Source organism: Rutilus rutilus (genome assembly GCF_951802725.1).
Source record: "Rutilus rutilus genome assembly, chromosome: 17".
NCBI lineage: Eukaryota > Metazoa > Chordata > Actinopteri > Cypriniformes > Leuciscidae > Rutilus > Rutilus rutilus.
Genome location: NC_140230.1, coordinates 27,650,468 through 27,669,154, shown reverse-complemented (window position 1 = coordinate 27,669,154; position 18,687 = coordinate 27,650,468). Strand labels below are relative to the sequence as shown.

Sequence of the window (18,687 nt, the reverse complement as noted above, 5' to 3'; positions counted from 1 at the left end):
CCCACTTAGAAACCCCGGGCAGCTTTGCCCATGCGTCTGCATGGATAGCTAGGGGTTGAATACGAAGCGCGCTCCGCTCGCTCAGCGATGGAGAGGCTTCGGCGTGCTGCAACACAAGCATCGCGCTCGTGACATTTGAGGCATGGGGCGCGCTGATAACAGCGGGCAGATTGCCCGCGCTCGACTCCTCTGCGGTGGTCAGCAGCGAGGGGGAGGGCTGGGCGGTTCCCGTGGGAACTGTCATGTCTGTGTGTGGATGTGGGCGCGGGACAGCGGGCACATTTATCACACCGAAAACATCGTTCGCTTGCGTGAAGCGAGTGCACGTTGGTTTCGTTTTTACAGAAACCGTGAGACATGCACAACGCGGTGTTAGTGGGCACCGGCTAGTGGGCACTTTCACCATGTTTGAAGCGCAACCGATCTGAGTCGGTTTTATGTGCGCGAGCCCTGTGTGACAGGCTGTGCTTGTGTGTAGGGATGGGCACTGGGCAGTGGGCATTCTTACTACACATGAAACACCATCGGCCGTAGCCGGGACACCAGAAAATACACTCTTTTGGGGATTTATCTGGGTAGCCGTGAAAACGGCATTTGTGTGCAGGCAAGCGGGTGACAGAACCGACTTGTTGGCTGCAGAAAACACTGGAACAGTCACATTTGCTGGAACTGGACGAGCGAATAACTTTGGTGTGAGTCTGGCCGCAGCGGGACTCAAACACCGTCGTTTTCCTAGCTGTGCTAGGACGACTTCGGGGCCTCGGGCTTCACCGTAATCCTAGGTCGCGGGCCACGTGCAGCGGGGCGGCGACCGGATGAGCGGGAGCGCGGTCTCGCGCTTCGGGCCTGGCGGCGCTGTGAAGTGGAGGCAGTGGACGTTGGCTGTGGCTGTGAGCTCTGAGCAGACGGTTTCGCACGGCCTGCTGCAGAGCTGGAGCGCTTCGGGAGGAAGTGCTTCATAGCCTGTGACGCTTTCTGTACCTCTGCGAATCTCTCCGCGAAATCCTTGACGGAGGATCCAAAGAGGCCTGTGGCGGAAAGCGGGGCGTCGAGGAACGCGGTGCGCTCAGACTCGGCCATTTCCGAGAGCGTCAGCCAAAGATGTCTCTCAGTCACGGTGAGAGAGGCCATATTCCGTCCAATGGCTTGCGCTGCAGACTTAGTAGCACGGAGAGCGAGGTCCGTGGCACTCCTTAAGTCCGGCACGCAGATCGCGTCAGGCCCTTCCTCATCCAGCTTACGGAGGAGATCGGCCTGGAAGATCTGAAGCGTTGCCATGGTGTGCAGCGCTGACGCAGCTTGCCCGGCGGCGGAGAAAGCGCGGCGGAGCAGGCTTGACGTCGTGCGGCAAGCTTTAGAGGGTAGGGCCGACTTAGCACGCCGTCCAGCAGAGGGCGGGCATAAGTGGGCCGCTATCGCCTCTTCGACCGGCGGCAGCGAAAGGTATCCTTTGTTCTTGGCATCGTCAACAGCGGAGAATGCCGAAGAAACAGCAGGACGCACTCTAGCCGAATAGGGGGCGTTCCAGGACTTGGCGACTTCTTCGTGTAACTCAGGAAGAAAAGGCGCCGGTCTGGACGCAGGCGAAGCGCGCTCCCCAGGCAGGAAAAATCCATCCAGCCGGTTGTGAGCGGGCTGCTCAGGCGAAGACCACTCGAGGCCGAGGCTCGCCGCGGCCTGTGCGAGTACTCGCATGAGCTCCGTCTCGATGGACGCTCTCTTGCCTGAAGACATGCGGGCAGGGGGCGCGGGGTCCTCAGAGCCCGCCCAATCCTCACTGCCTGACGCCAGGATAGAGCAGGAATCATCCTCTCCCAGCAGGGCTTCCTCATCCACGATGTCAACGGAAGCGGCGGCAGACGGCGGCCGCTGTCCGTCAGGAAGCGAGGGTGACGAAGCCGGGGAAGCAAGCGGGCGAACCGGCGAGCTTTGGCGGCTGAGGGAGGGTTCCGGGGCCCGCTGGGCACGGCGCTTTTTACGGCGCGACGCCGCGGCGGGCGGGGGAGCAGTCTCGGTGAAGAAGGCTAGGCGAGTCCTCAGAGTCGCCATTGCCATCAGCTCGCAGTGAGGGCAGCCGCCGTCAGCGAGCGCGAGAGCTGCATGTTCCTCACCCAGGCAGGAAACGCAAATCACGTGGCGGTCCCCGTCGCTGAGTGTGGCTCTGCACGAGCCGCAGGAAGGTATCTTTAAAAAGACGCTAGCTCTTTTAGAATGAAAGACACACAAAAGTACAGAGTAATAGAAAGGATATAAGCGCCGGAAAGCGCAGCAGGAAGGCAGGAAGGCGGCGCGGCCAGCGACTTCAGTGACTCGTCCCGCTGAAGGTGCTCTCTCTCAGACGGCGCGGCTTCTTCTCCGGCTCCAGCGATGCGTGTGCTTCGCTTGAAGGATGAAAAATCAGATAATAGCTGCCTGCGAGCGGTATTTATAGGCCTAGACCACGCCCATTTCGGCGGGACGTGACGCAGCGGGCGCGAAGTGCCCTGATTGGGTCTGGCGTCACGCCAGGCCTCGCTCGATAGGCTGCTGCAGTTGCCGCAGAGCAGCCAATAGGCGCGCGAGCTGTCTCGCCTATGTCTGCATGCTGCCGCAACGCGTTTTGCATTATTACAAAATTAAGGATAATTTTTGGCTTCAATATCTCGCGGAAAAAGGATTTTCCCCTAGCGTAAGATATCTTACGCAGTACGAGAGACCTCTCGTAAGAGAACACCTAATACCTACATCAGACTCTACAAGCCTCAATTAACATTTTAAAATGTTAATTGAGGCTTGTAAAGTGTATGGCAGTGCAATTAGAAAAAGACGGGACAAGTGTGGCATGTTTGGAAGGGTTGCCAGAAGAAAGCTTCTTCTCTCTAAAAAGAACATGGTGGCACGGCTTAGGCTTGCAAAGTTCAATCTGAACAAACCTCAAGACTTCTGGGACAATGTCCTTTGGACAGATGAGACCAAAGTGGAGATGTTTGGTCATAATGCACAGCGCCAAGTTAGCCTACTAAAGCAAACTAAACACAGCATATCAGCACAAACACCTCATACCAACTGTTCATCACGCTGATGAATGGTTGATGATTTTTGGCTTGTTTTGCAGCCACAGGACCTGGCCATCTTGCAGTCATTGAGTCCACCACAAACTCCTCTGAATACCAAAGTATTATAGAGTCAAATGTTAGGCCATCTGTCAGATAGCTAAAGCTTGGCCGATACTGGGTCATGCAATGGGACAATGATCCCAAGCACACCAGCATATCTACTACAGAATAGCTGAAAAAGAAAAGAATCAAGGTGTTGCACTGGCCCAGTCAAAGTCCAGACCTCAACCTGATTGAAATGCTGTGGCAGGATGAGCTGTGCATAAACAAATGGCTGCAAACCTCAATGAACTGAAGCAACATTGTAAAAAAGAGTGAGTCAAAATTCCTCAGGAAAGATGCGAGAGACTAGGTAGTTTTATTTCATACCCGTAGGTAAATTTGTTATGCAGTAAAAAAGAATTCAGTTGTCCACACATAATAGACATAACAACATACAACTAATACACATACAAATTTATAAGTAAGCATCATGACAAACTGCACCGCAACACATAAATCTTTGCTATCCATATTAATTTGCAAATCCTAAAACTTCTCTCGTCCAACAAACGATTAAAATGATCAGCTCCATCTGACCCAACGGATAGTTTGTGTTAAGCACAATTTGTCATGAGAAAAAAAACACAAACTAACATAAAACATGCACATAGACTCTTCAAAACAACAAAATAGGACGCCGAGTTTTTCCTTCTGCTGGTCGCCGCGTGCGCATGCGCCCAAGGTAGAGCGGACTGATACTGTCATCCAGAAAACACTCTCTTTTTCTATTTTACCCCAGTTAATTTCAGGATTTACTGCCCATCAAGTACAATGCAAATGTGCTGGGAATGATAAACCTTGGTGAAAATGGTGAGGTGAGAATATCATTAAGTTTTGGTGGTACAGGATAAAAGTTGCTCTGGCCTGTGTGGGGAGCTAATGCGTGGGTGAAACACACAAATGAGGTGACGCACTGGAATATCAGATTATGGCTGTATCATAAATCATCACAGGTACTGTCATATCTACAACAAGACATAAAAAGACAGCATGCCCTGTAAGACAGACAATTCTTCACAGTGGAGGTTCTATTTTTTCAGCATTCTACCTCACAAAGATAATTGACCAGTCTATGATGCTCCCATAAGTGGAGTTTAATCAACACAAAAATGACACAAAATGAACTTGAGGGTTGAAGAGATACTTCTCCTGAGATACAACACTTTCAAGGCCTGTGTACCCAATCTATCTGCCAGACTGAAAATTCATCATCATCATCAAAAAAAAAGAAAAAGATGTGATAATGTTTTTGTTTTGTTTTTTAGTAAAAAAAATAAATTAAAAAAAACTGTTGTGAAGAGAGAAAACAATGGAAGTATAAAAATGTACATATGATTTACATAAATACCGCTGAAATATTTGGTCTAAAGTAAAATACAGCTAAGTCACCAACATATATGGCAGAATTTTTGGGTGGGGGTTTTGATACCACAAAAAAAAAAAAAAAAAGTGAATTATTAATGCTAATAACTATAATAATAATAAATAAATAAATAAATAAAAGTGCATTCCTTAAATATCTTCAAATATTTTACAACTAAATAAATATTGCTTTAAGAGGGACGCTGCTCTACGACTTTGATTGGCCATTGTTTTCACGCTCTCAACAGAAATGTGATTGGCTATAATGCACAACGCAGCAAAACGTGTTGTAAATAAAAACACAAATATGCAAAGGAGCGATACTGCAGAAAGACCTCCTACAGAGAGAAATGTCACTATTTTTACAATGAATTACCGGAAACCACATCTACTACTTTTTACCATAACTTTAACAGAAGACAGCTGGAGAAGAGAACATTTCTTCACAAAGCAGAGCACTGGTGTGGTAATTCAAATAAATGTAGCTATCATTCAAACTAAATAACTTAATTCTAAGCAATGCTGTTTGACACACAGACTCCTTTGTGGCATTTCATTGAAGGCTCTGCAGTGTTGAATGGCTATCTCAAGTGCACTGCTTACTTCACTACCACATCAATGCACTTTTTAAATGCTATATGAAATACATATGCTGCAAATGTGTTAGTCATCACTTGCTTGAAGCACTTGTCATTACTCTAGTCATCCATCCGTCCACCCCTGCTGCACATCTCCTCAGAAGCCCCGTCACCCAAACGGAGCCTACAGCTGTTCTACCTTTCCAAAATGCCAGTCTATCTCTCAGTCAAACTCTGAGACCAACTCTGTGTGAATGCCACAACGGCTGCATCAACATTTACTGTCATGTTTGTGTTTTTTTGGGCTGTTGTAGAGACTAAATCGTTGAAAAGCTAAATATATAAATAACTATTTTACACATTTATCTTAAATATATACATGCATGTGTGTGTATTTATATATACAAAATAATGATACACAGTACACACACATACATTATGCAAACACAAACTTTTATTTTGGATGCGATTAATCGTTGCCCAGCACTAATGTTTGTGTGTGTGTATGTGTGTGTGTGTGTTTGTTTTCAAATAAACAGTAATTTATACAGTATACTGTAATTTATATGTAATTTATTCCTTTGATGGCAAAGCTGCATTTTCAGCATCATTACTCCAGTCTTCAGTGTCACATGATCCTTCAGAAATCATTCTAATATGCTTATTTAGTGCTCAAGAAACTTTTCTTATTATTATCAGTTGATTTTTTTTTTTTTTTTTTTTTGAGGATTCTTTCAGTTCAGTATTCAGTATAAACAGAATACAGTATGTGACAACATTAGGCATTTCAGGATGTAATTTTGGTGCCTATATTGTCCACAACCATATATTTAATTAGCTGATATAATATTTATCTAGCAATCCATCTGAACTACAACTATACCATCTGAACTACTATCTATCTGAACCTTTAAAGACCCCAATATTCAGAAAGCCAGGATGGATAAACCATGTCACTGAGGTTTTTCAGCAATCCAAGGCGGCTGCATAAACGGGCTAGTCTTTCATCAGCTTCTGATCAGAAAACAGAGGTACTAACTGCATAACTATACTCCACACCAGCCACAGACAGATTGAAATGTCAGTCAAACTCAGTATCAGATTCCCAAGCTTGTGCTCAGTGTCAGGTTGTGCTGCTCTCACAAAAACATCCAGTAACCCACGTTTTGTGTGACCCATGTGCCCTAAATGCCACTCTTAAGTAACACTACACACTTCACTGGAGTTTTGAAATACGGATAGTGTAACTTCTGCCCTTTAAAGCATAGTACATGCTCTAAGCACAGAGACATATTATATAATATGGAAAAAGTTATCAAAATATGGGTATTTCAATAACCAAAACACTTACAGCTAGTGCTATCTGACTTCTTCATAAGTGAAAGTTCACCTAAAAAGTAAAGTTCAGTCATTATTTACATTACTCTAGTGTGTGTTGTTCCAAGGCTTTGCTTTTATTGTGTGGAACATAAAATAGAATAACAACTTAAATATTCCTGTATGTACTGCAGTCGTTTTATGGTGCTTTTATGGTATTTGACACTTTTAGAGCTTGAGAGCTCCTTGTCGTTGTATCTGAAAAGCTGCGTAATAATTGTTCCAAAAAACAAAACAGAAACAAAAAACCATACAGGTTTGGAATGAAATGAGGGTAAATAAATAATGATGGAATTTTCATTTCTGGGTGAACTATTGCTTTAAGTGATAGTCTGTGCACCTCTTCTTTCTTCATTTAAATGTTCTTGAGTTTTCTTGAGTGGCCTGCACCGTCCTGAGGGGCATAATTAGACTTACGTAAGGCTGTTTTCACCAAGAAACCGTATGATAAAGCAATCCCAAGAATGATGTCAAGGGGCTGTGCACTGAATGGCTGATTTTTGCAAACAAGAAGAAAATTAAAGAGCATATTGTGTTTGCGATAGCTGTACTGATGGCCGTCACCGCTGCTCTGACAGTGGTGGAGAAGAGTACGCCAGCTAAGCTGTGCCTGGGGAGACGTTGGCTAATTATGCTCGGCGTGTAGGTTTTGTTTTAGAGAGGGGAGGTGCTCGGCTCTGTGCTGTATTTGCTGTGCTAACACAGAAGGCTTTGATCTTTGCCAGTCTAACAGCCTCAGTGCATTCAAATGGACAGCTTATTTATTGCTTGATTGCCGCAGCTCAAAGGATTCAAGGAACAGGAGAAGGTTATGCAGGTGAGCAACGGAAAGTGGTCTTAAATGACGATGCTCCGACAGAAGGCCCCTAAAAATCCAGCTGTCTGTGAAAACAATCAATGTGAGCCTCAGTTTAAAATGATTTGGGCTCAGCAGAGAAGGATATCAACCACAAACTGGAAAAAAACTACCCATATACCATTATTCTACAAAGTATTTGGCTCAGCAGAGAAAGATGTCAACCACAAACTGGAAAAAAATACCCATATACCATTATTCTACAAAGTGTTTTTTTCCTTCAATGTCAGCTTTTTCAACCTGGAAGTAAATACATACGCACATACATACCACTAAAGGGTACTACTACTACTTCTGTAAAATGTATTTATAAAGCACCTTAAAAACCACAGTGTTCTAAATTAATACTAAATTAATCAATAAATTACCACTAAAAGGTATACAATAATGCTAATAATAATAGTATAATAATTTCAAACCATTTCAACCAATTCCCAACGAGTAAAGTGCGACCTTGAATATCTTGATTCAGATGGAATACATCAGCTTACAAAAGTAAATCAGGTTGTCAATGGGGTGTCGAAGTGTAGTCTTTTCTTCCTAATTGTAACGTATATCTGAGTGAAACGCTTCTGGAATGAGAAAACAATGTAGGGCGGAGCTTGATTTTGTCCTTCAGGGAGGGAGCTGATTGGATCATAGGAAATTGGGTGTTGGTAACTAAATGGAGGCAGATCTGAAAGCCAGTTTGCAGTCACTTGAGGATGATATTTAATCCCACCCTTCACCGAGACACGTCATGAAGAGAACATGTCAGTTCGAGGGGGATGGGAGGTTAACGTTTTTGATTAAAGTTCCCCTGTGGTGAAAATCAAGCTTTTAATGTTGTTTATGTCTATGTAGTGTTTTTAATATGCTAACCATGTGCAAATTTAGAAGTCAACACCATTGCTGAGTATTTTCTCTTTAAAACAGCAGTGAACCAAAGACAGTCTCAAAAACGCGGATTGAAATCGCTGGTGTTTCCGACGTCACAGACTACCTGTAAGTGTAAGCGAGTGGAGGCGGGGCTAATTTGCACATTCATAGAACCGCGTATACTAAATGAGGCAAGGGTGTAGAGTTACATTCAAGCTTTTTTTAAGGCACGATGAATTTTTTTCAAGGAAAAACGTTTAAATGTCATTTTGGTGATCAAATGTGAGTTTTATCAAAATGTTTGACTACAGGGGGACTTTAAAGATTGTGAGGGCATAATAATTTATCAAAATTATGTGCATGGATACATCATTTATAATATGCATTGCAACATTCTGTAAAAACAAAAAACAAAAAACAATTGTCAATTTAACTGTTAAACTGTACATAAGGTACAATTTCTACTGGAGGTCACTGGGTTGGCAGAAAGATTGTTGGTGGCTCTCTGGGTCTGTAAAGGTTGAAAACCCCTGCTCTAATGTACTGGTGCCGTCCTGAACTGTGGAACACTTTGCTTTTTCCTTCCTAATGCTCCCTTCCATCTTCCTCCCAGAATCCCTGCCACCACCCTTCTTCCCCTGCCTCTCTTTTTTCTCTCTCTCTATTTTTCTCACTCTCCTAGATAAATGTGTTTAATGCTGATATGAGATTCTCTCCACATCACCCCACCCCTCGGCCCAAAGGCAACGGGCAACAGGACGCGGTGTCAGTGCCACAGCAGAAAAACTGTTAAGCAGATTTACGCGCACGCTTACAGCCCCCCAAAAAATGATGACATTTCCGTGCGCAGCCTGCTGAGGGCTTAAGCGTGAAACGTCTCTTTTTTGCCCTTGCTGAATAAACGGTTTATAATGTAAAATCAAATGTTTCCTTTCCGTCACAGCCCAAGGACCTCAAAACTCAAAGCACACAGTCTTAGGGCACAAAGCATGTGTGTCTGCATCTTATCCACAGGAAAGAGAGAAACAAATAAATAGAAGGGGAAATGTTGTGTATGTCTTGTTCAAGATGAAGACAAGAATACAAGTTGCTCAACAGCACTTGCTATTAATTGTGACAAAAGAAAAAATCAGTCATATCACAGGAATGCACAATAAAGGCAATAACAAACACTAAGAAAGCAAGACAGCTATTAATGTTTAAAAAAGGATAGAAAATACTTTCAGAAAAAGAAAATCAATACAGCAACGTAAGACCAGAAAGAGCCTCTTAGTGTGGTCGTAAGAGCAAAACTATGAGTTTGTGACGGCTGTAAAGACTGTCTTGGAGGAAAAAAATTATCTTTTACATTTACTTTCATTTTGTCATCTTTCATTCATTTTAGTCCAAATGACTCCGAGCACTCAGAGTAAGATGGCATTCAAATAACATTTTAGTTCGCCAAGCATACATTAACAAAATATTCAAACATAAAACACTGTTTTATAAGTAAAAATTGAGAAAGATTTATCAATGTAAATAAAACCAGAGCTCCTAATAGCACATTATGAGCAAGTATTAGCTGTTGTTTAGAAGTAACTTGCGAAATTGTCATGCTTTACAGATGGTTTGCAAAACATTTCCCATGTTTTAGACAGTTTAGACTATTTGAATTATGTATAGAGTGTTGTTACAGCAGTCGGACATGACGAAATTAATGACTTGCGGTTCAGTAAGTGAGTTCGATTAATTCAGTAATCGCTCTTACTGATTTTTTTTTTTTTTTTTATTGAATGAAAAGAAAAGACTCATAGAGTCATTTGTTTGGGAATAAGACTGATTGCTTGATGTTTCTTGCTGTTACCGGTTCGGAATAATAAATACTTAGATTCCTCATATGCCTATATGATTTAATTGAGAAGAGAAGACGTGTGAAAATGTGTAGGAGAGAGAGAGAGAGAGAGAGAGAGAGAGAGAGAGAGAGAGAGAGAGAGAGAGAGAGAACCCCTACAGAGTCAGTGTTCTCTCAAGGGTCAGGCTGTTTTGTTATAAGAATAGCAATGTCTCTGCCTCCATGTATCAAAATAGATAAACATGCAATGTTCTTCGACTGGTCACGGTCAAAACAACATGTACAGTACAAGAACAAAGTGCAGCAACACATGATAACATCATGACTATGTGCTCAAAACACACTAGATATAATGTATTGTGGCCATATAGTCCAGTCATTTTAAGCCAAAATGGGGGTCAACCTTGAACAAATTGTAACAGAAGCAAGCAAACTCAACTGATTTTGTATCCTCAATATGTCCTGAGTAAGGGGAAAAAAAGCCCCGAAGAATCCCATTAGGGAAAAGTTTCGAAAAAGACCCAAATATAGCCTATTCATACGCCTATTCATTCTTTTTCTTACGTGAATATAGGGTAAAATTTTTAACCTTTAGATATCACCATGAAAATTACTGAGTTGATTACTTGCATCAAGACAAACAAAAAATGTATTACAAGTTTTTTTAAATGGTTTGTTAACATGGACAAACAGTGCATAATCTAATTACGTATGTGCTAATTTGCATAAACACCACAACAGATCTAAACATTGGGTATAGCCAGGTGAAAATGTCTTGTTGAATCTTGTTGACACATAACAGTAAAATACTTACTGTTAAGGTCTGAATGGAACCCATTTAGGCTACCCATGAGCATTAATACATAGAGGCAGGAAGAAGTACTTTAGAAACCAGCCTTAATTAATTTTTAAGAGATTGGGTTTGGGGCTGGGTCCATGGGACTGTGTCTGGGGGACGAGTCTGAGGGAAGAACAGGAGACAAGGGTAAGGAGAATGCAGAAGACAAAAGGTAGGCAAAATAAAAAGTGAATCCCCAGAAACAGTCCCACGGACCCAGCCCCGAACCCCATCTCTGCAATAATAATGAATAAAGGCTGGTTTCTAAAGTACTTCTTCCTGCCTCTATGTATTAATGCTCATGGGTAGCCTAAATGGGTTCCATTCAGACCTTAACATTAAGTATTTTACTGTTATGTGTTAACCTGGATATACCCAATGTTTAGATCTGTTGTGGAATGTATGCAAATTAGCACATACATAATTAGATTATGCACCGTTTGTCCATGTTAACAAACCATTTAAAAAAAACTTGTAATACATTTTTTGTTTGTCTTGATGCAAGTAATCAACTCAGTAATTTTCATGGTGATATCTACAGGTTACATTTTTTACCTTATATTCACGTAAGAAAAAGAATGAATAGGCGTATGAATAGGCTATATTTGGGTCTTTTTCGAATCTTTCCCCTAATGGGATTCTTCGGGGCTTTTTTTTTCTTTACTCAGGACATATTGAGGATACAAAATCAGTTGAGTTTGCTTCTGTTGCAATTTGTTCAACCTTTTTTCATAAAATGACTGGACTAATAAAGAAAATAATTGTATTGTTCAAATGGTTTGAAAGGATTAGAGCAGGAGTCCCCAACTCCCGGGCCGCGGACCGGTACCGGTCCGTGGGACATTTGGTACCGGGCCGCACAGAAAGAATAAATAACTTACCGTATTTTCCGGACTATAAGTCGCTCCGGAGTATAAGTCGCATCAGTCAAAAAATGCGCCATGAAGAAGAAAAAACATATATAGCCTAAGTCGCACTGGACTATAAGTCGCATTTATTTAGAAATGTATTTCACAAAAAAAAAAAATGTTACAGACGGGACAGTTCTCGGTTACGGATGTGAGCGCTCTGAAAGCGGCACTAAAAGACTGCTTTAAAACTCTCACAGAGACCTCAAGCAGAAAGCACAAAGCCTGTCTTTAATCAATGTTTCATCAACCAATTGTCTGGATTTAATAAATAAGAAGTATATTAGAAAATAGATAATCACGACACGGAGGCGGCGGCGCGTGAACCTGGAGCTCGTCTTATTAATGAACCGAAACTCAGCGTATAAGGTAGCCTACTTGCTTCACAGACCTGAGACATATATAGAAAGCTTGAAATGTCTACTTTTAAACAGAGCAATTCAAAACGAAAGAAAACAGACTGTTCTCTGCTTATGTAATCCGTATGAAATGTGCGCATTTCTCTCTGGCGCGTTCACTAGTGGGAAGATCGCGAGTCAGCATCGTCAACTTCATCTTTCATGCCTACACTGACATAAAAACAAAAACTGGTATATTAGTAAACAATTAAAATGTCTCCTGCTATATTTTACATATTCATAATCATTAATTTTGCCGGTTCGTTGTGACACCTTTTAGGTGCTTTATTGGCAGCGCCACCGTTACATGAACGCATCAGCCCCAAAAACATGGAGATTTTTTTTTCTTTTGGGGGGCATGTTTGTGTTCAGGCTTTCTCAGTTGTCTTTAGGCGCGATGTTACGAGGACGCTGCTGATAAAGTTGCGAGTAGGCCTACACATTGGATTCACGTTTATTATTATAGGCCTATTTAAAAAATACCCCAGTTTTTATGCCGGTCGTATCATTTTATTTTGTTGTATTTATCCGCCACACCTTAAAGTCCGTGAAAATATTGTCTCATATTAAACCGGTCCGTGGACCGTGGCGCAAAAAAGGTTGGGGACCGCTGGATTAGAGCACTCAGTTAAATTCCAAGCTAAGATGCCAACATGAGATATTGCTTGTCAACTGTGTTATAATTGTCATTAATTTCAGTGTTGTTATTAACTTAAACAAAATCTATATTAAAAACTAATTTGCATTAATTGCAATACAGCTGAAATCAACTAAAATAAAAAATATTTATAGATGAAAAACCTCAATTAAAAAAACTTGAAATGAAAACCATTACAACTAACTGAAATAAAATAAGTTGAAGTACTAAAATTATTAAATTAAAACTTAATCAAAAATAAATTAAAGCTAAATAATAATTAAAGCTAAAAAGAACTAATAAACAAATGGCATAAATTAATAAATACATAATACATAATAAAATAATACTGTTGGCAACTATAAACAACTTGGGTAACACTAAATCTGTCTAAAGTCCCCTTGAAAACCCCTTGAAATTTTGGGGACAAAATACGAGATTATAAAGGTCTTTTCTGAGTCTTTTTTCGCTCTTTCTTTTCTGTCTTACTTCAGTAAAATGTATGCAATATTATAAATAGACATTTTTAACCTAGAGTTAAGAGTTGTATAGTGTAGAGATTCACAGGCAGTGACATGCAGGATCTACACAGCAGTGCTTGTCTGCTATTAGCGCCGTTTACTGTAGCTCCACTACGTCGGAAACTTCCATTTCTCATTGAAGGGCAAAAGGGATGCACTGGACAAATTTGCAGGGGAGACACGTGTGTGTATTTTTTCTGTTGGATGGGCCAGGTGTTGCATTCAGATTCCCCTTGAAAGTTGTCCTTTGTCATGCCCTATGCCTTCTATTTTTTTAACGAATTCATTTTGATGAAATGATGACCGGTGCCAAAGTGTCAGAGACTTGCGTCTGGGGTTGATGTCATAAGTGGTGGAGGGCGGAGCCTGGCTCCTCCCTTCAAATGTGTTCCTCCTTTCACTGTAATATAGGGTGAATGCAAATCAAATTAGTCATCCCAGAGGAACAGTTCATTACCCTTGTGGGTCGCCTCATAGAAAATCAAGACGGAGAATCCATAACGGCATGCGGAATAACCCCCCCGTCCTCTATCCGGCTTGTGTGTGCGTGCATGTCCCTTTGCACGGTTCTCCGGAGAAGGGTTCGCCTGAACGCACATGCCACCAGAGTAAATGTGAACTACTCAGGAGGACATATCAGCTTTTGGAGAGAAAGAGAGAGCGAGAGAGAGAATAAGGGGGGGACTGATTGTACTTTACACGGATAACAGACATTCCATCTTCTCCATTTCCCTCGGGAACGCATCTAACAGTGAACGGGGGAGAGAGAGAGATATGGATGAAAAGAGAGAGAGAGTAGGGCTCAGCAAATGCTGTTGATTCACTTGAGCAGAGTTGCGTGAGGAGGCGGCGCGGTTTGGGGTTTGAGGTTTGGGAGGGTTGGGAAGGCAGGGAAGATGCTAGACAGGAAAAGCACATTGTCAGATATGATCAGCTCGGCTGAGCCCGGGGCCAGCGACAGAGCTCTCGGAGCACAGCCTCGTCCTCATCACCCTTCTGATCATCTGAAGAAAAGAAAAAAACTCGTCCAATTTATCCATGACTAAAATAACCTGTCGGTTTTGTTTGAGCCTTTCAGGTCTTGTCCGTGTGATGAATGGGAATTTATTAAGAGGGTTGCGGGATGTGGGATTGTTTGATGCTTGTCTGTTAGCCAGATGCGGTAGTTGCGTTAGCGAGCGAGTGTCTATGAACTCCAGACAGGTCTTCAAGAGAGAACAGCCATGTGTCTTCATTTCTTCATAAATGCTTTCTCAAGGTTGTCATTGGTCATTAGGACGTGTGGCCTCTCTCGTTTCTCAACTCCTGCTATTCAAACAAGAAAGAGATGCGCCATCTGCGTGACTCGCTTTCCGTCTAGCCCTGTCAATAAACACGACGGGCTGACATTTATTTCATTTAAATTTTTGTCTTTGAACACCCCACATGAAAGACAACCAGGGCACGGTGCACGTCTAAAACAAATGGCTTTAAAATTGGACCAAACGGATGTCAAAGAACAACAGAATGACCCCATCATTGCTGGTTCACATCTGTGCGAATGCACATCTGGAGGAAAACAGCTGTTTTGCTACAGACATGACATACTTCAATAGTGCAACGTGATGCTGTTTTTCAGTGGTGTATGAAAAGCCTTCTGCTTGTGTGCGCGACTAGACAGCAAAATAAACCGAACTATTATGGAAAATTGCCCTGAAAGCTTTAGTAAAAAGACAGTTGCTAAAGATGATGTTGAATCCAGAAAGAATGCAGGCCTGATGGATCTGTTTGTATGGAAATGTAATTGATGCAGCACTGATCTATCCAATGATCATGTCTAAAGTCTTGAATAAAAGGACAATGCAGGACACGGAACGATTGTACCGTATAGACGGATAACAAAAAAAAATTTTCAGGGGTTCTAAAAATATACACTGATCCTTCCTCTAAATTTTGGTACAACCCTGTTAAGAATACTTCATAAACGGAACCAAATGAAATTGCTTTTCATAACTATTAAAAAGAAAGAATCATATTGACCCATATATATATATTTAAGAAATTAATGCTTTAATTCTGCAAGGACACATTCAATTGATCAAAAGTGAAAAAAAAAGAAAAAAAAAGAGATTTGAAGTGAGTCGGAGACACTTTAAAATAAGGTTTCATTAGTTAACTACTTTAATTAACATGAATTAAGGATCAACAATAATTCTACAGCATTTATTAATCTAAATTAATGTTAATTTCAACATTTACTAATACATTATTATAATCAAAAGTTGTATTTGTTAACATTAGTTAATGCACTGAGAACTAACATTAACAAAGATGAATAAATACTGTAACAAATGTTTATGTTAGTTAATACATTAACTAATGTTAACTAATGAAACCTTATTGTAAAGTGTTACCGTGTCTATTAGTCTAAAAGTCTATAATTCTATAAGTATCTAAAAATAAATAAATAATAGTTTTCACAAATACTGTTTTCAACATTGATAACAATAATAAATGTTTCTTGAGAACCAAATTAGCACATTGCAGTAGAAGGATTTCTTCATGATCATGTGACACTAAAGATGGGCAAATTCAGCTGAAAGTCAGCTTTCCCATCACAATAATACATTTTAAAATATAATAAAATATTTAAATTGTAATACTATTTTTTTACTGTATTTTTGATCAAATAAATGCATCTTTGGTGAGAATAAGAGACTTCTTATTTAAATCGTATTGACCCAAACTTTTAAATGGTAGTGTACATCAAAATTTCTCCAAATAAGAAAATAAATGTTCAACATTAAAGAAAAAAAAATGAGAAGTGTTGGGAGGGGAGGTTTTCAGTGTGTGTGGCTATTGAGTTCTTACTGTACCTCGATCTGCAGCAGTGCTTCTTCTCTTTGCCTCAGGATCTCCACGTCTTCCTCACTGATCTCTGACAGGAATGCTTGGGCATCACCCTCAACGCCCTCCTCCGCTCCGAACAACGGCCCCTCTTCAACCAGTTCACTTAATGGAGTCTGTAGGCTCTATCCATTCCACACACACAAAATAAGAGATAACATTTATTTATTTTTACTTTTTAATACATACAGTACTCAAAATCAGCATAGCAGTGGGCTTCCAGAGCTGAATGTTTTAGAAGCCTACAGCACAGCCTTACCACCCCTATCAAAATCTTTTGTCAACTTTATGGTCAAAGCTTCCCTCCATCTACACATTATAAGCACATGATATTTTACAGGCAGGTTGAGCAATTTGTTTCCAAAGTTTAAGATATTTGTGATTCTTGCAAATGCAACAAACCTCACAAGTTTGTGACATTCGAACACCTCACAAAGTGACATCGAAATCCAGCAACTATATAAACTGTAAAAAAAGTTGCTGCCTTAAAATTTATAATATACACATGCGTATTAGTGTTTCTTTACAAAGTTACATCGTCACCAACTGGCCTGGCAGTATATAGTCATTTTGCAAATTCATTTGTACAGGGATCGCATTGACAACGTTGTCGTCTGTACGCAAAAAAAGCAAAGGAAAAACATTTCTGTTTTTAGTACATTGTTCTTGTGAAAACGTTCCCTTAAAGGGATAGTTCACTTTGAAATTAATTTTTGATATGTTTTAGCTTACCTCAAGGGCATCCAAGATGTAGGTGTCTTTGTTTCCGCAGTAGTTTCAATTTTGATATTTTTAGGTCAAACCGTTCTTGTCTGTCAGTCATATAATGCAGGTCGATGGTCACTGGCTCAAAACACAAGCACAGAGTCCAAATTAAAACAATTCCCCACGTCCAAATGAAACAATTCCCCATCATAAGTACACATTGATGGCCTAAGACACGAAACGAGCGGTTTGTGTGAGAAAACAAACAGTATTTATATCGTTGTTATCTCTTGAAAACAGCACACGTCCAAATGATCTGACGGCGCGGGCGGGTATAGATATATACATAGATGTCGCCTTGGCTACGGTTTCGTTCCAATGAACTGCAGTAGCGAATGCGACATCTAGTGTATACATCTATACCCGCCAGCGGGCGGGTATAGATATATACACTAGATGTCGCTTGGCTACGGTTTCGTTCCAATGAACTGCAGTAGCCAAGGCGACATCTATGTATATATCTATACCCGCCCGCGGCGTCAGATCATTTGGACGTGTGCTGTTTTCAAGAGATAACAACGATATAAATACTGTTCGTTTTCTCACACAAACCGCTCGTTTCGTGTCTTAGGCCATCAATGTGTACTTATGATGGGGAATTGTTTAATTTGGACGATGGGGAATTGTTTTAATTTGGACTCTGTGCTTGTGTTTTGAGCCAGTGACCATCGACCTGCATTATATGACTGACAGACAAGAACGGTTTGACCTAAAAATATCAAAATTGAAACTACTACGGAAACAAAGACACCTACATCTTGGATGCCCTTGAGGTAAGTTAAAACATATCAAAAATTAATTTCAAAGTGAACTATCCCTTTAAAAGTGTACAACAGTAGTATTTAATCAAAAGATGAGTCTATATACATCTGTGAAGCCCTGAATGTTTACTGACCCTGTAAATGCTCCTGTTACATCATCAGAGGACATTGCGGATGTTCTCAGACATCAGACCTGACTTTGGTTAAACTTCTATAATGACACAACTTTCCTTGAGATCATTTGTAAACATCTTATATAATAGCAAAGCACTGACATTTCACGGCTAAGTATAATATAATACAACGATAATGACTCGCCAGCTCATATTGCAGCAGAAGAATCGCAAAGGAACAGCCTGCCGCCTTTGTTAGTCATTTAGGTTGAACTCTCTGTCAGCCTGAAGGTTGAAGAGGTGGGAGTTGGTCACTTAGAGAGGGCCACATTGATCTGCTAATTTCTCGACTTGCATATGCATGACATCGATAAAGGCCCGAGGCGTGCTATTATTTTTTCCAATGTGTTGGATGACTCATTGTATTCTTCCCTCTCAGAATTAGCACATCCAATACATCTCGGTCCAGCACAATGCCACCCCGAGAACATCATCTGCTTTGCGAGATTGTTGTCGACCCACTCACTAAGGATATCATTGTCTATTAGGTCACAGAGTGGCTTGTAGTTGGGAGGTTTTTCTCATCTATTGACAAGATGTAAAGCATAAATTATCCTCTTAACTGTATCTGTACCTCAGATGCATATTTTGCCCTGAAATTAAGTCTAAAGTTTATTCAATTCTAAATGTAATAAATGTTTAATGAACTTTGCCTTATTAATTTTTTTTTTTTAAATAAGCCCATTACCATTATATTCTTTTAAAAATGTAAATAGTCTAATTTGAAATTTAGACTAGATAAAGTACAATCAAATTTGCTTTGAATTTCCTCAAAATGTACAAGACAGTTCCCACATGATT

General features: G+C 40.9%; 1 protein-coding gene across 1 annotated transcript in view; it reads right to left on the bottom strand.

Moving 5' to 3' along the window:
• tsnare1 (T-SNARE Domain Containing 1) overlaps window positions 1–18,687 on the bottom strand; it is a 156,024-nt gene that overhangs the window by 57,593 nt on the left and 79,744 nt on the right. The window contains exon 8 of the mRNA XM_084384969.1: window positions 16,157–16,312. Within this exon, the coding sequence (XP_084241095.1) occupies window positions 16,157–16,312 (156 nt within the window). The remainder of the gene's footprint in view (window positions 1–16,156; window positions 16,313–18,687) is intronic.